At 47.6% G+C, this 18307-nt stretch overlaps 1 protein-coding gene and 1 long non-coding RNA gene across 2 annotated transcripts in view; one reads left to right on the forward strand and one right to left on the reverse strand.

The window, feature by feature from the left end:
- Positions 1-8588: 8588 nt before the first annotated feature.
- The window catches only part of SPSB4 (splA/ryanodine receptor domain and SOCS box containing 4), an 82749-nt gene continuing 73030 nt past the window's right edge, over positions 8589-18307 (reverse strand). The window contains exon 3 of the mRNA XM_037827809.1: positions 8589-9895. Coding sequence (XP_037683737.1) covers positions 9768-9895 — 128 coding nt within the window. The 3' untranslated portion in view covers positions 8589-9767. The remainder of the gene's footprint in view (positions 9896-18307) is intronic.
- The window catches only part of LOC119527609, a 40957-nt gene continuing 32147 nt past the window's right edge, over positions 9498-18307 (forward strand). Inside the window, exon 1 of the long non-coding RNA XR_005215441.1 lies at positions 9498-9915. This is a non-coding gene — a long non-coding RNA (uncharacterized LOC119527609). The remainder of the gene's footprint in view (positions 9916-18307) is intronic.

The following is an 18307-nucleotide window of genomic DNA, read 5'->3' on the forward strand; positions in this document are numbered from 1 at the left end:
TTTAGAGCTATAAATTTCCCCCTTAGCACTGCTTTTGCTGCATCCCATAGGTTTTGGTATGTTGTGTTCTCATTTTCATTCGTCTCTATATATTTAGCAATTTCTCTTGCTATTTCTTCTTTAACCCACTGATTGTTTAGGAGTGTGTTGTTTAACCTCCAGGTATTTGTGAATTTTCTAAGTCTCTGATGGTTACTGACTTCTAATTGTATTGCACTGTGGTCAGAAAATGTGCTTTGAATAATTTCAATCTTTTTAAATTTATTGCGGCTTGTTTTATGTCCCAGCATATGATCTATTCTGGAGAAAGTTCCATGAGCACTAGAAAAGTATGTGTATCCTGGTGATTTGGGATGTAATGTCCTGTATATGTCTGTTAAATCTAATTCATTTATCAGATTGTTTAGGTTTTCAATTTCCTTATTGGTCTTCTGTCTGGTTGATCTGTCTATAGGAGAGAGTGATGTGTTGAAGTCTCCCACAATTATTGTGGAAACATCAATTGCTTCCTTTAGTTTTGCCAGTGTTTCTCTCATGTATTTTGTGGCACCTTGATTGGGTGCATAGACATTTACGATTGTTATTTCTTCATGTTGAATTGCCCCTTTTATTAGTATGTAGTGGCCTTCTTTGTCTCTCAAAACATCCCTGCATTTGAAGTCTATTTTATCTGAGATTAATATTGCTACACCTGCTTTCTTTTGGGTGTAGCTTGCATGAAATATTTTTTTCCATCCTTTCACTTTCAGTTTCTTTATGTCCCTGTGTCTAAGATGAGTCTCTTGTATGCAACATATTGATGGTTCATTTTTTTTGATCCATTCTGCGAATCTATATCTTTTAATTGGGGAGTTTAATCCATTTACATTCAACATTAAAACCATGAAGGCATTTCTTGAATTGGCCATCTTATCCTTTGGTTTATGTTTGCCATATTTTTCCCTCTCTCTATTAATATCCTTTATTGTACCCATACCGAATCTCTTTAGTACTGAACCTTTCTCCAAGTCTCTCTGTCCTGTCTTTGTTTCTCTGTCTGTAGGGCTCCCTTTAGTATCTCCAGTAGGGCAGGTCTCTTGTTAGCAAATTCTCTCAGCATTTGTTTGTCTGTGAAAAAGTTAAGCTCTCCCTCAAATTTGAAGGAGAGCTTTGCTGGATAAAGTATTCTTGGCTGGAAATTTTTCTCACTCAGAATTTTAAATATATCGTGCCACTGCCTTCTTGCCTCCATGGTGGCTGCTGAGTAGTCACTACTTAGTCTTATGCTGTTTCCTTTGTATGTGGTGAATTGCTTTTCTCTTGCTGCTTTCAGAACTTGCTCCTTCTCTTCTATGTTTGACAGTGTGATCAGTATATGTCTCGGAGAGGGTTTATTTGGATTTATTCTATTTGGAGTTCGCTGAGCATTTATGATTTGTGTATTTATGTTGTTTTGAAGATTTGGGAAGTTTTCCCCAACAATTTCTTTGAATACTCTTCCTAGACCTTTACCCTTTTCTTCCCCTTCTGGGACACCAATGAGTCTTATATTTGGACGTTTCATATTATCTATCATATCCCTGAGGTCCGTTTCGATTTTTTCAATTTTTTTCCCCATTCTTTCTTTTATGCTTTCATTTTCCATTCTGTCATCTTCCAGGTCACTGATTCGTTGTTCAACTTCCTCTAGTCTTGTACTATGAGTGTCCAGAATCTTTTTAATTTGGTCAACAGTTTCTTTAATTTCCATAAGATCATCCATTTTTTTATTTAGTCTTGCAATGTCTTCTTTATGCTCTTCTAGGGTCTTCTTGATTTCCTTCATATCCCGTACTATGGTCTCATTGTTCATCTTTAGTTCTTTGAGTAGCTGCTCTAGGTGCTGTGTCTCTTCTGGTTTTTTGATTTGGGTGCTTGGGCTTGGGTTATCCATATCGTCTGGTTTTTTCATATGCTTTATAATTTTCTGTTGTTTTTGGCTTCGTGGCATTTGCTGAACTTGATAGGGTTCTTTTAGGGTTTGTAGACCTATTGAAGTCCTTATCTCTAATTTATCAGATCTACAGCTTCGTGGAGTACACTTTCTCTAACTAACCAGCAGGTGGTGTCCACGAGCCACCTGTTCTCCACAAGCCAGTTCTCCCCTGCTTACCCTTTTTGGTGAGTGGGGGAGTGAGTCTTGTGGGGCCCAATTGGTGTACCAAGCTTGCGTGTGTAGTTGGTGTTGCCTGCCCTGTATGTGGGGCGTGTTTCTGGGCAGTCGGGGAGGGGGGGTGGCCCTAACAATCAAATCTCCCTGATGATCCTAGAGTTTTAAAGCTGCTGTAATATTCTAATCCTTCAGTTCAGTCCTGCCACAGTTTGTCTCTGCCACTGACCCACAAGTCTTTGGTATTGGCGTATGGCTCCTGAGACTTGCAAGTGGGCCCCTCTTCCAGGCTGTGCACCCCGGGTCCTCTGTTGAGGGATGACTGTGCTATGTCACAGGTGAGTGCTGTCCCCCCAGGGCAGTTCTGGGCTGCTTGGCTGTGTAGGGAGGCTCCCAGTCTGCTCAAATGATGGCTGAATGGGGCTTTGTTAATTCACACTGCTCCACCTTCCCAGCTCTGGGACAATCAGCTGAGGTTGCAGGGAAGGCTAATGTCCACGCCCAGTTTTGTGGTGTGTGCCTGTTATTTGAAGCACTTCCGTCACACTGGGTTGTCTGGGGCAGCTCTGGGCTATGGGGCTGGCGATGGGCAGGAGTGTTTCCTGTCCACCAGGATGGTGGCTGTGAGCGGACACCCCCCTTTTCTTGGGAAGTTGTGGTGTTTAGTGAATTTTCTCAGCCACTGGATTATTGCCTTTTGTTTCAGAGCTCTCTTAGTTCTGCTCTTGACTTGACCTGCCCAAATTGCAATTCTTTGAAGCTTTCTGTATTGGGCTTCTTAGAGTAATTGTTTTAGAAAAAGAAAAAAGGATTAAAAAAAAAAAAAAGGGCCCTCCTCAGAGATCTAATGGGTTATTGAAATGCTAATAGACAAAGCAACCAGGACCATTAAGGAAAGGTCCACAGGGCAGAGAGATCAGCTTTTCTTCGGGATTTGCATATGCGCCTCAAGGCCTGAGCTCCGCCCTTCCCCTTTCTGTGTTCACCAGAACTCCAAAAATCCTCTGCTTCTATTTTGGAGTTTTTCGTGTTATTTTTTTTTTTTTCTATGCCTGTCTCCTCTCTGCTGGGCTGGCAGCTCTCAGATTCTCTGGTGTCTGGTCTCAGTCTGTCTATGGTTGGAGTTTGGATCAGTAGAATGAGTTTCCGAGAAGGGCTACCACTGCAGTTCTCCCTTCTCCTTCCCGGAGCTGGCAGCCCCTCCTCCCACGGGACTGAGCCTGGCAGGGAGGGGCGCGGGTCCCCTGGCCGCAAAAACTTACAGATTTCGCTGATCTCAGCAGTTCGACATTTTCATGAGTGTTGTATGAAGTATGCCCAAAGTCAGATTGCTCTGTGGTGTCCAGTCCACGCAGTTCCTGGCTTTTTACCTACTTTCCTGGAGGAGTAACTAAAACTTACAGCTCACCAGTCTGCCATCTTGCCCCGCCTCCCGCTTCAGGTGTTTTGAGTGGGAAAGTGGGGTGGTTCTGAAACCAACGGCCCTCCATGAACATTTGGCTTAAGTTAGCTATTATCTATTTATACACTAAAGTTTTGTACTTTAACTTTTGCACACACACAAAAAAGGGTTTTGCAAGTCTATAGGATAAAGTCTGCTGAATATTCTCCTCTTGCCACTGGCCATCTTGTCTTCTCTGCCTGGTAGGGGATTAGAAGAGGGACAGGAGACAGGACAGGTTTTTATGCCCTGCCACCCTCCTTGCCAGACTGTGGGTTGATGGTGGCTGTGTACTCCCACCTAAGGCCATACCTCCTCTTGGGGGGCACTCTTTGACAATAACGGTTTTCTTTTCCTCCAGTTACTGCTCCGTTAAGCATAGGAATGGAAACAGTTTCTCTAACCTCTGTTGCTGGGCTTGGGAGCTCCACCCTCAGTTGTTGGTTTCCCTTAATCCTGCCCACACCTCTATAAATAGTGTCTTTATTAAACTCTTTTCATTCTCTCTTTTGAGTGTGTCGACTGTTTCTGACTCACACCAAGACCTTATTCCTGAGCGTGGCTTACAAGGCCCTCCAGGGTCTTGTCCCTGCTGCCTTGCAAGCCTCATCCTTCTTCCTTGCACCCCTGCTCCTGCACAACCTGTCCTCCCCAATCTGGTAGCCACCAATGTTCTCCATCACACTCTGAGCCCTCTTGTACCCCCAGGTATTTGCTTCTGCTGTGCTCTCTGGAGAAGATCCCTTCTCTCCTCTGTGCTCATGCTATCAGCCAGCTATGTTGGCACTGTGCTCACCTGTGTGCATGTCGGTCTCACTGTCCTCTTGGGCAGCAGGAGCTGAGATATCCCTTGGGTCTGGCACAGAGCCTGGCATGGAGCTATTTGTTGATTCAGAGTGATGACTGAAAGGTAACTCTCTTCTTCACTTGCAAGCCCCATGCAGCAAGTCATCTTCCCTTGGATGGAAAAATCCCAGGCACAGGGACAGTGTAACTGAGGCCTCTGTGCTGGCTGGAAGAATGAGCAATAACTTATCCTGATTCTCCCCAACTCCCCGCATGGACTGACTGGTCTGGGCACCCAGCCAACACCAGGGCTCCTCACAGGAAAGAGTCCTACTTGCTGGATAGACAAAGCAGGTGGGGACACTGCCCCCAAGTCAGGGTTGGCTTGTCACCTTCTTACTTACTTCCAGGCCTCATCACAAACATGGAGGGGGCATGCATATTATTGGCAAAATGCATTATCTTGCTTAAGGAAGCAAGTTTGGGAAACAGCAGGAATCATCCATCCTTAGAGGCAGGTTTCATTATCCCAAATTCTCTTGTTCAAAACGGTACAATCAAGATAAAATCATGTTCAGTCTGCTCTTTACTTCTTATTCTAGGGTTTTTCTGACCAAATCACAACAGTGGTCCCTGGGAAATCCTCCACACACCTTCCCCACCCACAGCATCAGGGCTGGGTGGGGCCAGAATCTGCCAGGAATCCTGCAGCCCCAGGGCAGATGTGGCTGGTCCTTCCTCTGCAGATCTGGAAAGAGACCAGCCCAGCCTCATTGGAAGAAGGGATGGGAAGGATTCTGGCTTTGGACTTGATCCCACTGGTGACACCTGCCGCTTAGCCTCCTCCCCTCTCCAGGAATGCCGGGTGGCCTGGGGTGGACATATTTGCCTTATGGTGTGTATTGTCACTAACATCAGCCACGTATCCCTCCCAATGATGTAATTCAGCACCTCACCCAGCATTTTCACCCCTAGCTGGGGAAGGGTCTGAGCACAGAGAGGCTTATTCGCATGAGCAGCCAGGGCCCAGAATCCCTCGCTTAATCATATCACCCAGCTCATTAAAAAGATGAGTGGCGACTTCTTGCCCTCGTCCTCTAAGAGCTCACTGTCTAACCCAGGACACATGCATTATCTCTGGTGTCTGCGCAGAGGTCCTGAGTGTCTGTGAGCTCCGTGAACATCCGTGGCCGAGACTGTGCGATACTTCCAAATCAAGCCCAGAACTTGCAGACTCCCCTCCCAAACCCCACCTTGGGTCGTTGTATGTGTGCATGTGTGTTGATTACCCTCTGATGTGTGTTATTATATTAACAGTCTGGCGAACTCAAAAGCCTTGACCCATGGCCAGGAAGGCACCACCCATGAGGGAGCGGCCCCGATGATATGCTGTGGGAGGGTGGACGTGGGGTGGACCACAGGACTGGGGCCTCCCGTCAAGGAGCCAACATCACCAGGAAGGAATGTGGGCCTGGTCTTAGCACATCTTCCTAGATTTTGAGAAGAGTCAGAAATCTGGATATTAAATTGCTTGATCTTTTCCCAGTTGGGCTTAATTTCATTACAAATGTGCACGTAGCTACACATACACTTTTAAGTGGGACAACAAACCCTTCTGCAGGTTGGGATGGGAATCGGGCCCCAGGGAGGGAACTAGTGGGAAGAGCAGATCAAGTCCTTGTGTTCTCAGATGAAAAGTGGAGGGTCCCACTCTGTCGGGGACCTGGAGAGTAATGTCGCATGGCCCCCTGCTCTTTTGCTGAGGCGCAGATGGGCCTCCTGTCTACAGACTGCAGCCGGGAGCAAGTCCTGGGGAGCAGGGACAGCTGCTTTGGCACAAATCAATCCCATATATACAACTCTCACTTGCTACCTGCTGTCCCTTTTGCTGTTAACATTGCAAAGTGGTGAAACCTTTGTTTCTTAGTGAAAGATGGCCCGAAAGGAAGCCAGCTAGCTGCTGGCACGGGTGATAAAGAAAAGCAAGGAAGAGAGGGACGGCTCTTATCCAGAAAGAGGAAATGTTAAGTGGGTTAAAGAGGGAACAGGGAGCTCGGCAGGGGCTTGGATCTGCGGGAGGCTGTGCCCACCATATGCTGTATTCAGATAATTAACAAGCGATTAGCACGACTGTTTTAGCAAGGGCCCCTGCCAGAAACGAGGCACTAAGAGGGATCAAATCTCAAAATATGCCAAGGATGGGAGCGGGGGCTGGGGGCTGGGTTATGATGGGCACTCACACTGGGGAGTGGTCGTGAGGCTTTCAGGAAAGGTTTGGTTGTATGTGTGTGCCCTTGGAGGTATGCATTATATACCATGGCATGCTGAACAGAGTTGGGGCCAAGTGGCAGCACAGTGGTTCCCTGACCAGTCATCGGCTCACTGGGGCACGGAAACTCCAGCTTTGAGTAATGTGGGCAGCCCAGAAGCTCTCCTCACCTGGAAAGCTGCTCCCTCTCGCTTTTGCATGTCTGGCTTTCAGGACTCAGCCTCCCTTGATCACTCTCCACAAGGATTCCGTCTGCACCCCAGTTGCTCTCTAGCTCACCCTCTCTGACATCATCTTGCCTGCCACCCCTTTAGAATGTGAGCCCTGAAAGGGCAGGGCCACCTCCCCTGACTCTTGTTCCCAGCCCAGTACTGGGCACATGTAAATCCTGGAGGGAATGAAAGGGTGTGCGACCTCGAGGCCAGTGCTTTCTCTGAGAGGACATCTTCCCTCTCCCTTAGGTCTTTCCCTGCAGTTTCCCATGGGCATCCAGCTGCAGAGGGGGCATTTCCACCCCAACCTCAACCCCCACAGGCCTTTGCTAAGCCCAGGCATCCAGTCCAGGGCTGTGTGGGAAGGAGCAGGCATGGGCCCTGCCCTCCTGAGGCTCACAGCCACCAGGCAGACAAGGCCACAGGGCAGAGAGGGACTCCAGGTCAGATGTCTGGGTGAGAGTACAGGGTGCTAGGAGAAGCTGGGAGAGGAGCTGATTGCTCAGGGCAGGCAGAGATCAGTAGGTGGTTAGGGATAGGGCTTCCTGGAGGAGGGTTCCTTTAAGCTGGGTCCTGGATAGGGTAAAATGAGGGAAATAACATAAGCAAGGTGTGAAAGCAGAGATGAGAAAGACGCCCCCAAGCTGGAAAGCTAGTGCTGAGACTAGGACACCATGAGATGGGAAAGGAAAGGTCCTCAATCAGTGGTCCTGTCCTCACAGCTTGCAGAGGAGAAAGCTGCCCAGAGAGGTGAATTGACTTACCCAAGGTCACACAGTATATAAGTGACAAAGCTGGGCCTTTGTCTAACTCAAGCCTCCTGACTCCAAAGCCTGAGGCCATGCCTCTGCAAGCAGCTGCCTCCTGCAACCAAAGTGACTGCAACCTGCCCGAAGCTGAGCCAGTCCCGTGGTCAGAAAGCATGGAAGAACACTGCCCCTGTGGGGTGGGTGCTGCATGTCTGTCTTCACCAAGTTTGTCTTCAAGGAGAGCAGATCTGGAGAGTACCTCCTCCAGGAAGCCTCCCCTTCATGCTTATCCCCCCTTCCTTCAAAATCTCCTTCTGGCTGTAAACGGGGATGGGATACATTTGCCTGCGTGCTGGATCCCTGGAGGTTGGCATAGTATATTTGGTGGCTGATACTGTCGATGAATGTGCCACTCCTGGCCCAGACCCCAGCCTGCACTCTGATTCCCCACCCACTTCTAACCTCAAGCCTGGCTATGCCTCACAGTCACCCTTCAGTTCTTTAGGCCGCTCCTTGGTGACGAAATGCACTCACCACAGCTGCATTCAGCCCCACCGTCAGATCCACTTTGAAACTGATGTCCAATTGGGTTTGCCCTTCCTGATCCTGTGACCCTTGCAGAGCCACCCATTGTGGCCTCGTGACTTTGGTATCAGGAGTTTGATCTATTGCTCTGCCATCACAGTCAGTTTTGCATGGACCCTGGCACATTCTTTGTAAAATGACTGGGGTTTGCGTTCAAATGGGAATCACAAGACAGAAAAGATGAGAAGTGACTGGAGAGGGATTCAGATTCCTGCCCTCTTGTGGGCCCAGGGACAGACCAGGCAGGCTGACGGAAAAAGCCTTGCTGGCCCCTCCCCGCAGAACACTGCATACACAGCAGAAGGACTGAACAACACACTTTATTAGAAACGCTCCTCATTCATCAATCAAGTTCACATTAAAGTAAGGGGCGCAGCAGTGCCATCTGGGCTCTGGCGTCCCACTGCTGTGACTATTTCCAGTTAAAAACGAGTCTGGACAGAAAGTGTTCGAAACACACGAGAGATGCCAGAGGGCAGCAGCAGCAGCGTTCCTGGGAAAGGCCTGGGCTCGGGGCGCAGAGAATGTCTCCCACATCCACCCTTCCAGTTACAAAGCTGCCCCCGTGCGACCCCAGCTGATAAAGGAATAGCACATCGCACACACACACATTTGAAACAGGAAACAGACTTGTAGAAGTCTCCTAGAGTGGAAAAATAACTCGTCCAAATAAAGCTTTGTGACAGCCAGGCTGTTCCCTGAATGGACGGTTGCCTAGAGACACTCGGCACCCCAGGGAGGTCCCCCAGCCTAAGGACATCATCCAACGTGGGTGTCACGATTCTCTCATTAGCACCTTTGTTCTACATACTGCCCTCACCGCACTCCTCTTTTAAAATGCAAACTCTACTTAAAATAATAATAATAAAGTTTACACTGTCAGACTTATTTTCCCTGAATGGAGGGGCTGGGGGCACCTGGAGAGCTCATGTGTGTCTGTAGCCAGGGAAGGAGGCTATGTGGGATGGGGTAAGTCAGTCAATGGCATTCAAAGAGGTAAGCTGGAAGGTGTCTAAACACAGTTTTCCCCATCTGCCAATTCTGCTGTTGAGTTTCCCTGGATAGTGGTCTGTCAAAGGGGCCCAAAATCCTAAAATGTCACCACGATCCCTCTGCCCTGGCAAGGGGAGGGAGGCAGGGAGGGCATAACATCAAGCTACTTGCATCATTCATTATTCAGAGGCAATTGCCTCCCCACCCCTCCCACTTAGTCTGCAGCAGGGCACACAATAGAAAGCCTCCTGCCCAAATGTTTTATTCATTTCCTTGAATAAGGAAGCAGGCTCTTTGATCAATAACGGTTGGCTGCTCTGTCCCCGCTGCGGGGCAGGATCTCAGCCGGGCGGGGGCTGCAGGCTCTCCGTGGCTTCCGAGGAGGCGTCTGACTCGGGAGGGATCCTTTGAAGGCAGCAAACACGGTTGGCAACAGACATTTTGTTTTCGAAGTTGGTAACACATCCTGGCTTTTCCGAGAACTGCGTGTCCTGGGGAGCCGTGGTTCGGGGGAAGACCCCTTCCTGAATGTGCTGTGTGAAAAGGAACTGCCTCGCCGTGGGGTGGGGTGGGGCACCCGCCGCTGCGCTTCTGCGCCCCCGGCTCACTGGTACTGCAGGTAGTTTTTGAGAGACTGCGGCAGGGGCAGGCAGCTGATGTCCCGCAGGCGCTGGCGGCCCAGGGCCGAGCGAATGGATCTCCGGCACAGGTCCATCAGCGGCAGGGGCTCGGCTGCAACGAGAGGCAAGCGGGTTAGTGTCGCCCACGCGTCCCTGGCCGCGTCTCAGGCCCCCTCCCGCCCGCTGCGCACCACCTGCTCTTCAGAGTCCCGCTTTCAGGGCCCGGGGTTTCTCCTCCGAGAAGCCTTCTCTGGTTACAGTAGCTGAAGGACTAGAGCAGTGCTTTCAAACTATGGGTAACAACTGCATCAGACTCAAGAGTCGTAAACTAGATTCAGTGCATGGTGACCGATAATAAAAAAAAAAAAAAAAAAAGAGAGAAAACGGAATGCAAAGCCTAAGGGTAAGTATTGATTCATGAAAGCTTTGCCTCTTTAATTTAAATATAGGTAGGTGTTTATTGTGTCTTAACGTAAAAAGTACTTCTCAGGGTGGGTCATAATTTAAATTGTTTGAAAGCACTTGGTAGGTCTGCAGGAGTGCTTCCTTTTAGAAAGAAGTTAGACTCTGAGAGCTGTTAGAAATGCCTTTGAACCCCCAAACTTCTGTAGCCTCCTTTGGTGGCTAGTGGAAGGGATGCCTATTTTTTTTTTTTTTTTTTCCTTTTAACACCCACTTTTGGAAAATCTCATGAATTAAAATCCATAAGCCATGGAACCTCTGGTTGTTAGGACCGAGTTTAACTGGGTTTACTGCAGATCAATACTTACTAAGCTCTTATTCTCTTCCGAGTCTTGTGACTGACCCTGGGTATAAAAGGGTGTAACTGAGCCGTAGTTATACAGAGATAACTAAGCCAAGGCCAGAAATGACTTTGGAAGTCAAGGAGGACTCACAGCCTCAGAGTTTAAACAGATGAACAACTGTCCTAAGTGTAATATACGCCATAATCTCTAAATGCATGGGATAGAAACCTGTTGGTTCCTGTACAGAGGGTTCAGTGAAAGTTTCAAAGACGAGATGACAACTGAATGGGGTTTTGAAGGGTGAATAGGAGTGTTAGAGGCATGTCAGATTGGGGAGGCTTTCCTGGACAGAGAGGAATAAAACAAAGAAGGTTTGGAGGGAGAAGAAATGGTGCTGGGCAGCTGGCAGCAGCTGGATCTGGAGTGAAGATGATGGTGATTACAAGTTGTCTCATATGGTTTTTACTGGCCGCTTTTCCCCAAGCATACGGGAACATGCTGGAGGCCTGAAGCTATATCTTAATACTTTTTTTTTTTGGTAAAAGAACAAGCAATATTTTAAAAGCATTCGATAATGTTCTAAGAAATGTTAATATGGTAAATATTAACATAAGAGTTGTGATAGGTTAATATCCCAAGGGATTGGAATGTAGAATTTCACAGGAATTTTCACTTAATAGAGCTGCAGAGTTAATAAGAAGAGCCATTCAGATTGAAGCAGGACATACCCCGTGTGTGAAACACCAGAGGATAACCAGCTTTTTCTCTGAAGGTGAAACCCTGCCATCTGCAAGGAACTTGAGCAGCTTAAAGTACTTTCATCTCCATATCCTCTTTTGATCCTCATACAAGCCCTTGTGGTTGGCCAAGAAGGCCCAGGCAACCACTCTTTTCCAGGCCCAGAGGGCTGAGCACTTGCCCCCAGTTACATGATGACTGTGCCCATGCGAACACTTGACCTCCTTTGGGACACTCCCATCTCTCCCCCAGCAACACCCCCGCACCCAGTGCTTCCACTTGCTGTCCCCATCCTGCTCCAGCCTGAGCTCTGCACTGTCCGCCTCAATCATGCCTCTGTGAGCCCCCTGTTACCCTCCAACCCATTTCCTCCCTGTCCTCAGCATCTTGCTGGAAGTCAGCTCTCTCCACTGCAAGTTTCCATGTTTTCACTTAGTTTCTTTGGCACCAGTACTTGCTATCTGTGCCTTTGGAGGCCGGGGAGAAAGAAAAGCAGCCAGAACTTAATGAGCAACTGCTGCCTGTGAGGCAATGTGAGGGATGAAAATATAATTGTACCTACTCTTTACTGAAGTCTTATTATGAGGCCAGGTGTTGTGTTAAGCTATTTAGCTGTATTAAATCATATGAATATATGCATCAAACTCATATTCAACAATCCTGGGGTGTAGGCACAATTATTTTTATCCCCATTTTAAGGAGGAGGAAGCAGAAACATAGAAGAAGTCACTTGACCAAGGACACACAGCTGGTAAATGGCAAAGTCAGGAACTGAACCCAGGCAGTTGGAAGTTGCAACTGGTCTTATACCTTAACCACACTGATGGAGCATCTGGTCTGTCCCTGTTGCTGTGCTAGGTTTATCTCATTTAGGTGTCAGTCACAACCCTCTGAGATGGATGTGACCATATCTAATTTAGAGAAAAGGAAATTGAGGCTCAGCGAGGGGAAGAGAGTCCCTGATTTTGAACCTATAAGGTTATGACTTCATGAAGGCTACTCTGGGTCTCCATTGCTTCATCTGTAAAGTAGAGCAATGATCCTGCGGGTTTGATGAGAGGATTAAAGGAAGTGAAACATGCAAACTGTTCTTTGCCCGGTACCTGGTGTGTGGCAGGAGCTCAGAAAATGCTGGTTCCTTCGCCCAGCATGTCTGCAAATGCGGGCACACGGAGATGTGCACCTCCTAGAATCCAGCTCTGACCCTAACTGGAAGTGCCTTCTTCTTCCAGTCAGACAAACGCAGCAAAGATTGTCTGTTTAAAGGACAGTGACCTTGACTTATTTATCTTGGAATGCACAGCCTAGGTCTGCCACAGGGGATGGCCCGTAAAATGTCCATTGAACGAATGATGTGCTGTTTCAGGACATCTCCTCTCTAGCTATATTAAGCTATTTGAATAAATTGCTCTTACCTGACACTAATTTCTGCTTATCTTCCCATTCGCCTGTAAACCGCAAGAACAGAGGCAGCTTTGGATTGAAGACAGGCTTGTTGTGAGGGTTAAATGGGTTAGAAAGTGTAAAGTATTCAGCACAGTGCCCAGCACATAGTAGGTGTTCAATAAAGGCTGTGTCTAGCTCTCTCCTCCCTGTCCCAGGCATATTTTTATCACCTGTGAGAGGATAAGCTTGGAGAAGGTTAACAGGACGGGCTGTTGCTGGGAGACCAGCAGTTCCTTCTCTAACTGAGGGGAGATGGGCTTCCATTTTGCATCAGGGAAACCTTGAGCTGTTAAGGTTCTATAATCATTGCCAGAGCTAAAGTTTTTAAAATCACTTTAATGCTCTAGGCACACAGTAGGTCCTCAGTGCCCAAAATGCTTAGCTTTGTCAGCAAACCCAACTTACTCTGTGTTCCCTGCTCAATGAGGAGCTGAAGAGGAGAAGGAAAGAACTCCTTTAATCTTCATTGTTTGCATTAAAATCAATCCAGAGCCCAAACTCCGAAAGAAGCAAGAAAAGAGGGGCTGGAATTTGAACATATCTTTAGCTGTAACGGGGAACTATAACTTAGCTCTGCCAATTCCTGAGGGGACTTGAAACTGACAACTGTGCTGCAATCCAAAAGTGCACAGAGAAAGCCCCTGAGCTCCTGCTGCAGTTGGGGAATTTGAGCTCTGAGGATGCCCCTTGTTGGCTGTGTCTGTCCTTCTGACCCTTTCTCCACTCCACTTGGCTTTAGAACCCCTCTTAGGACTGCCAGATGTCACGTCTTGGAAATGATCAACCAGGTGGGAAGGAAAACAGAATTTTTTGGCAGGGAAGCCATTCTCAAAAATATTTTCTGACTAAAGATAAAATTTAAAAAGAATTACAAAAGTGAATAGCCAAATGGTCAATAAACATGCAAAAGTGCTCAACTTCATTAATCAGGGAAGTAAAAATCAACACCATGTGACTCTGCTACACGTTAACAAGAATGGCTAAAATGAAAAAGAGACAACATCCCAAGTACTGATCGGGCTATGGGACAACTGGAACTGGGTGGGTGTGTAAACTGGTACAAATAATTTGGAAAACTGGGAGCAACTACTGAAGCCGAACCCAACGACCTACAATTGTATTCCTCAGCAGACACCAAATAGAAACGCATATGTCTGTTCACCAAAGCGCATGTACACAAATACTCATGGAAACATTATTTGTAACAGTTCCAAAGTGGAAACAACCAAAACGTCCATCAACTGTAGAATATTAAACCGTGTATCTTCATACAGTAGGATACTAATGAGCCATGACAATGCAGGAACCACAATTACAAGCAACAACATGGACACGTCTCCCAAACATGATTTCGAGTGAAAGAAGCCAAACACAGAGGCGTACATTTCCATGCATCTAAAGTTCAAAGACAGGTTCTGAGCAGAGAAGTAACTTAGATTTTAACGAGATCACTCAGGGTGCTAAGCTGAAAATAGGGTATTGGGAGGCAAGGAATTTCCCTGTTGGGAGACTAGTAAAACATCCTGTGTGAGAGGATGGCAGGCTGAACTAGAATGAGGGGGATTAGAAAGAAATGCTTGAGCCCTGGGGGAGAGGGAGGAGAGCAGAGTCCATTCTAGGCAGGCGGAAAGCATATACTGAGGCCTGGCCCATTTTAGGCAGTACAGATAGTTGGCTGGTGCGTAGGGTGGGAATCTGTGCAGCAGGACAGTCGGGGGGGCCAGATAACACCCAGTCTCCCAGGTCAGCAGCAGCTGCAGCAGTGGGTATCAGTGGAGTCAGGCTGCCCCATCTGCAGTGGGGCTAGACTGGTGTTCCCACCAGGCCAGCTGGGGAGCCACAAGGGCCTGAAAAACAGCTCCAGCCCTCAGGGCAACAGAGAGTTGAGCAGAGGACAAGAGCTTGAGAGCCTGAAAGACTGGTTTGGAATTAGAGGTCTGGCTGCCCCACTGAGGGCTGGGAACAGATGACTCACTTCCTTGGAGCTGCATTTTTCTCATTTGCGAGATGGGGATAGCCATACCTCCATCCCTGGGCTGTCGTGAGGACCGTCTGACACAAGAAGCCCCTTGCCTTAAAGGTGTTCACTCTGAAGTATGTTTTGTTTGAAGCCATCAACCCAAGAGATATCTTTAAAAACAGTAATATTTTACTTATTTTGGTTCTAAAAATGCCTCAGGGCATCATCCTAATTGACAACAATGTTTTGCTCTTGATGAAGATTTATTGGAGCCAGGACTGGATGTCTGGTTCTGTGCTAAAACTATCACAAGGCAATTGTTTCAAAGGTTCTTGAATGACCTGGATTTTCCATAATTCTCCACCACTAACCCCTGCAAGACCTGAGGTGAGCCACAGACTCTCCCCGGGACTCTGTTTTCCCATCCATAAAATGGGGGCATTAGCTCTTCTGAATATGATGCCCGTGATGCAACCAGGTGGAGATCCTGGCACAGGCCTTAGTCAAGTAAGCAGCTTCCCTTGGCACCTGGACTCTCCCCTGTCTGTAGTGGGGAGGTGCCAAGACATGATTCAGCACTCTGCCCCCAGCCCTACATTTATATTTTGAAAAAAGATCAATGTTTGAAAGTCAACAGGTGAAATTCTATTGTAGTAATTTCAGACAACAGTCAGCAGAAGGGGGAGCATTTGAGAGGTAGCCCTGAAATCTGAACTTCGGTAGACTTGGGCACTGTTTGTTTGTTTGAAGGAAAGGAATGAGGAGAATACACACACATACTTGAGAACACACACACTCTGTGTGACAGACACCATGCTAATCACTTATCCACAAACTATGGGTGGCTTCAGTGTCCGAAGACAGAAAATTATTTTCCTGCCTCTGAGCCTCCCCTCATGCTATTCCCTTGGCCTAGAAAACCCTTCCCTGTACTGCCTGCCAGAAGCATGCCTTCTCTTTTGGGACTCAAATCCAGTGTCATGTCCTCCCCACTGACTTGGCACCTTTCCTTAGGGTCTCCCAGCACCTGCCATGTATCGTTCCACTTAATTAATTACACAAATGGATGAATACATCATTACCTGCTCGCTTCTCAGATATGGCATCACTGTACCAGCTGGTCTTGTTTTGGCTGACAGAAACCATGGCTCACATTCAGAAAGCATTTGGAATTTGAGAAGCATTTGGAATTTGGAGAGTTTTCTCTTGAGAAGCTGCACTGTTTACCCAGCAAAAAGGGTTGTGACTACAACCAGGATACTGCAGTGTCTGCAGATGCAAATAAGCATCAACTCATACGGTCCTCATGGCCCAGGTGGGACCCTCATTTTTCCCTGGTTAGAGGGCTATCAAGTCACTTAGTGTGCACAGAGAAGTGTCGCACAGGAAAATAGTCCTAAATAATGCATGGCTTTCCCTAGCAACGCTGCAGAGCGAGGGCGTGGAAAACCTCCAAAGGGGAGAGCCCAGGACAGGAAGTGCTTGAAAAATTCCATCTGAACCATGTGGGTGTTAGAAAGACTGAGGCAGTGCACTCAAGGGACAGCCTGCTCCAACACGCTTGTGCCCCTCCCACCCAAATTCCCCCTGAAATGAAAGAAAAGATGCGTGTGTGTGTGTGTGTGTGTGTAAAGAATGACATAATAACAGTGCTGAAAAACAAGCAAGGCGGTCAGCAGGCCAGACATTAGGGTAAATTCTAGGAAGAGAGAAAGCAGATGCACTAGGATGGGTGGAGAAATCAAGCAGAGAACCCGGCAGCCCTATAAATCAGGGGTGAGCATGGCTCTTACCAACGGAGTGCTTGAGAAGCCCTGAGCTCCAGCAACAAAAGACAGACTGGGCATGGAGCAAGCCTCAGGGTGATTCTTTAAAGAACTGTAATAGAACACCTGTGGCAGTTGTTCACCTGTGAGCTGAAGCTTGATCTCTGCTTTCTGAATGAGGAAGCTCGAGGTCAGTAATGAGATCTGATAGAGAAGCTGAATGGAGTGAGCCCTGCCCCACAGCAGAGCTGGGAGTGGGATGCTGAGAAAGAGAAGACACCACCAGCTAGATGAAGCACTGGGGGTCTGGTCAGACTCGCTGATCACACTCTCTGACCTACTACCCAATAGAGAAGCAAGTCCGGCAGAACACTCCCACACAAGATTCCACAATGCTCTCAGGCAAAGGAGAGCTACACTACTGCAGAGTAAGCAGCAGCTACATTTTCAGACGTGTTCAGTGGCTCTAAAAGAAGTGTCTCTACTCATCTAATCTGAAAGTTACTCAAGGATGTACTCCAGCAAAATGAAAAAGGAACCCAAGAAAGGATGGTATGAGATTCTAGAAAAAGAGGAGGGTAAATGGGACACAGAAATGAAGGTAGAATGGTATGAAATGAAGATCTATTGATCTTGTTTAGAAGAACCCCCTTCCAGTAGCTGTCATTCCTCTTAAATGGCATCCCCCATAATGCTCTGTGCCTCCTCACCCTGATCCCAAGTCGTCAGGTTCCCTACCCCTAAGTCTTCCACTGTGTCCTCTGTAACTGTTGTTCTAACTTCTTTTAGGCACCCTAGTCTCTCACCACGGCTCCTCTTGTGATGGTGAATTTCATGTGTCAGCTTGGCTAGGTTATGGTGTCCGGTTGTTTGGTCAAGCAAGCGCTAATCCAATTGTTACTGTGAGGTATTTTGTAGATGGCTTTACAGCTACAGTCAGTTGATTGCATCTATGGCTGATTGCAGCTTCAATCAACAAAGGAGATTGCCTGCAGCAGTGGAGTCGCCTCATTCAAACAGCTGGAGGTCTTAAAGCCAGAACTGAAGATTTCAGAAGCCAGAAAGAATTCCTGCCTCTACTTTAGGCAGCCAGCTTCTCCAGAGGAACACAATGTCACCTTTTTCAGTTTCCAGCTTGTGGTTTGCCTTGTGGAATTCAGTCTTGCCAGTATCTACAGTCACGTGAGCCAGTTCCTATTACAAATCTCTTAATATTTACACACACACATCCTGTAGGTTTTGTTTATCTGGAGAACCCTAACTAACACCTGACAAACAAGCCTTTCTTCCCTGGCCCTGGGCTCAGCCACCCCCATTGTGGCAGACATGTCCCCTCACAGAGACCTCTGGGCCACCGAGCCCTCTTTTCTTGTTCAGTCCATTAGCGCTCCTTTTCTTCACCTTAATAATTGGATATTCCCAGGGACAAAGGGCAGTAAGGATAGGTAGGTGTGATGGGGTGGCCAATGGAGGCACTGTGGGGAGCTTTGGAGAGCTCAGGTAAGGGGGCTGGGGACAGGAGAATGAGTTGGAAGCAAGAAGCATTTTGAGTTCAGTTCATCTCTGTTCGGTTTCATTTCAGGGCCTGGAGTGAATTTGGCCTCCTCTCCCCTGCCCTGCTGAGTGGAAGGTGGCTGAGCTGTCAGGGGCCCTGGGTTCTGGGCCACACTCAACCGCGAGCCAGTGGAGTGGCCTTGTCTTACTTCTTGGGGCTCAGCATCTCCACCAGTTTGGTGAATGGCTTGGGAAGATGGCTTAGGTGGCTTGCCATTCATTGACGTTTGGTGGAACAGAAATCACATTTAATCCTAGCAGTGGAAGGACTTTGGCTGTACCGAATCAAATTAGATTTGACAGAAAAAGTACTG

Source organism: Choloepus didactylus, chromosome 1, assembly GCF_015220235.1.
Source record: "Choloepus didactylus isolate mChoDid1 chromosome 1, mChoDid1.pri, whole genome shotgun sequence".
NCBI classification, from domain to species: domain Eukaryota; kingdom Metazoa; phylum Chordata; class Mammalia; order Pilosa; family Megalonychidae; genus Choloepus; species Choloepus didactylus.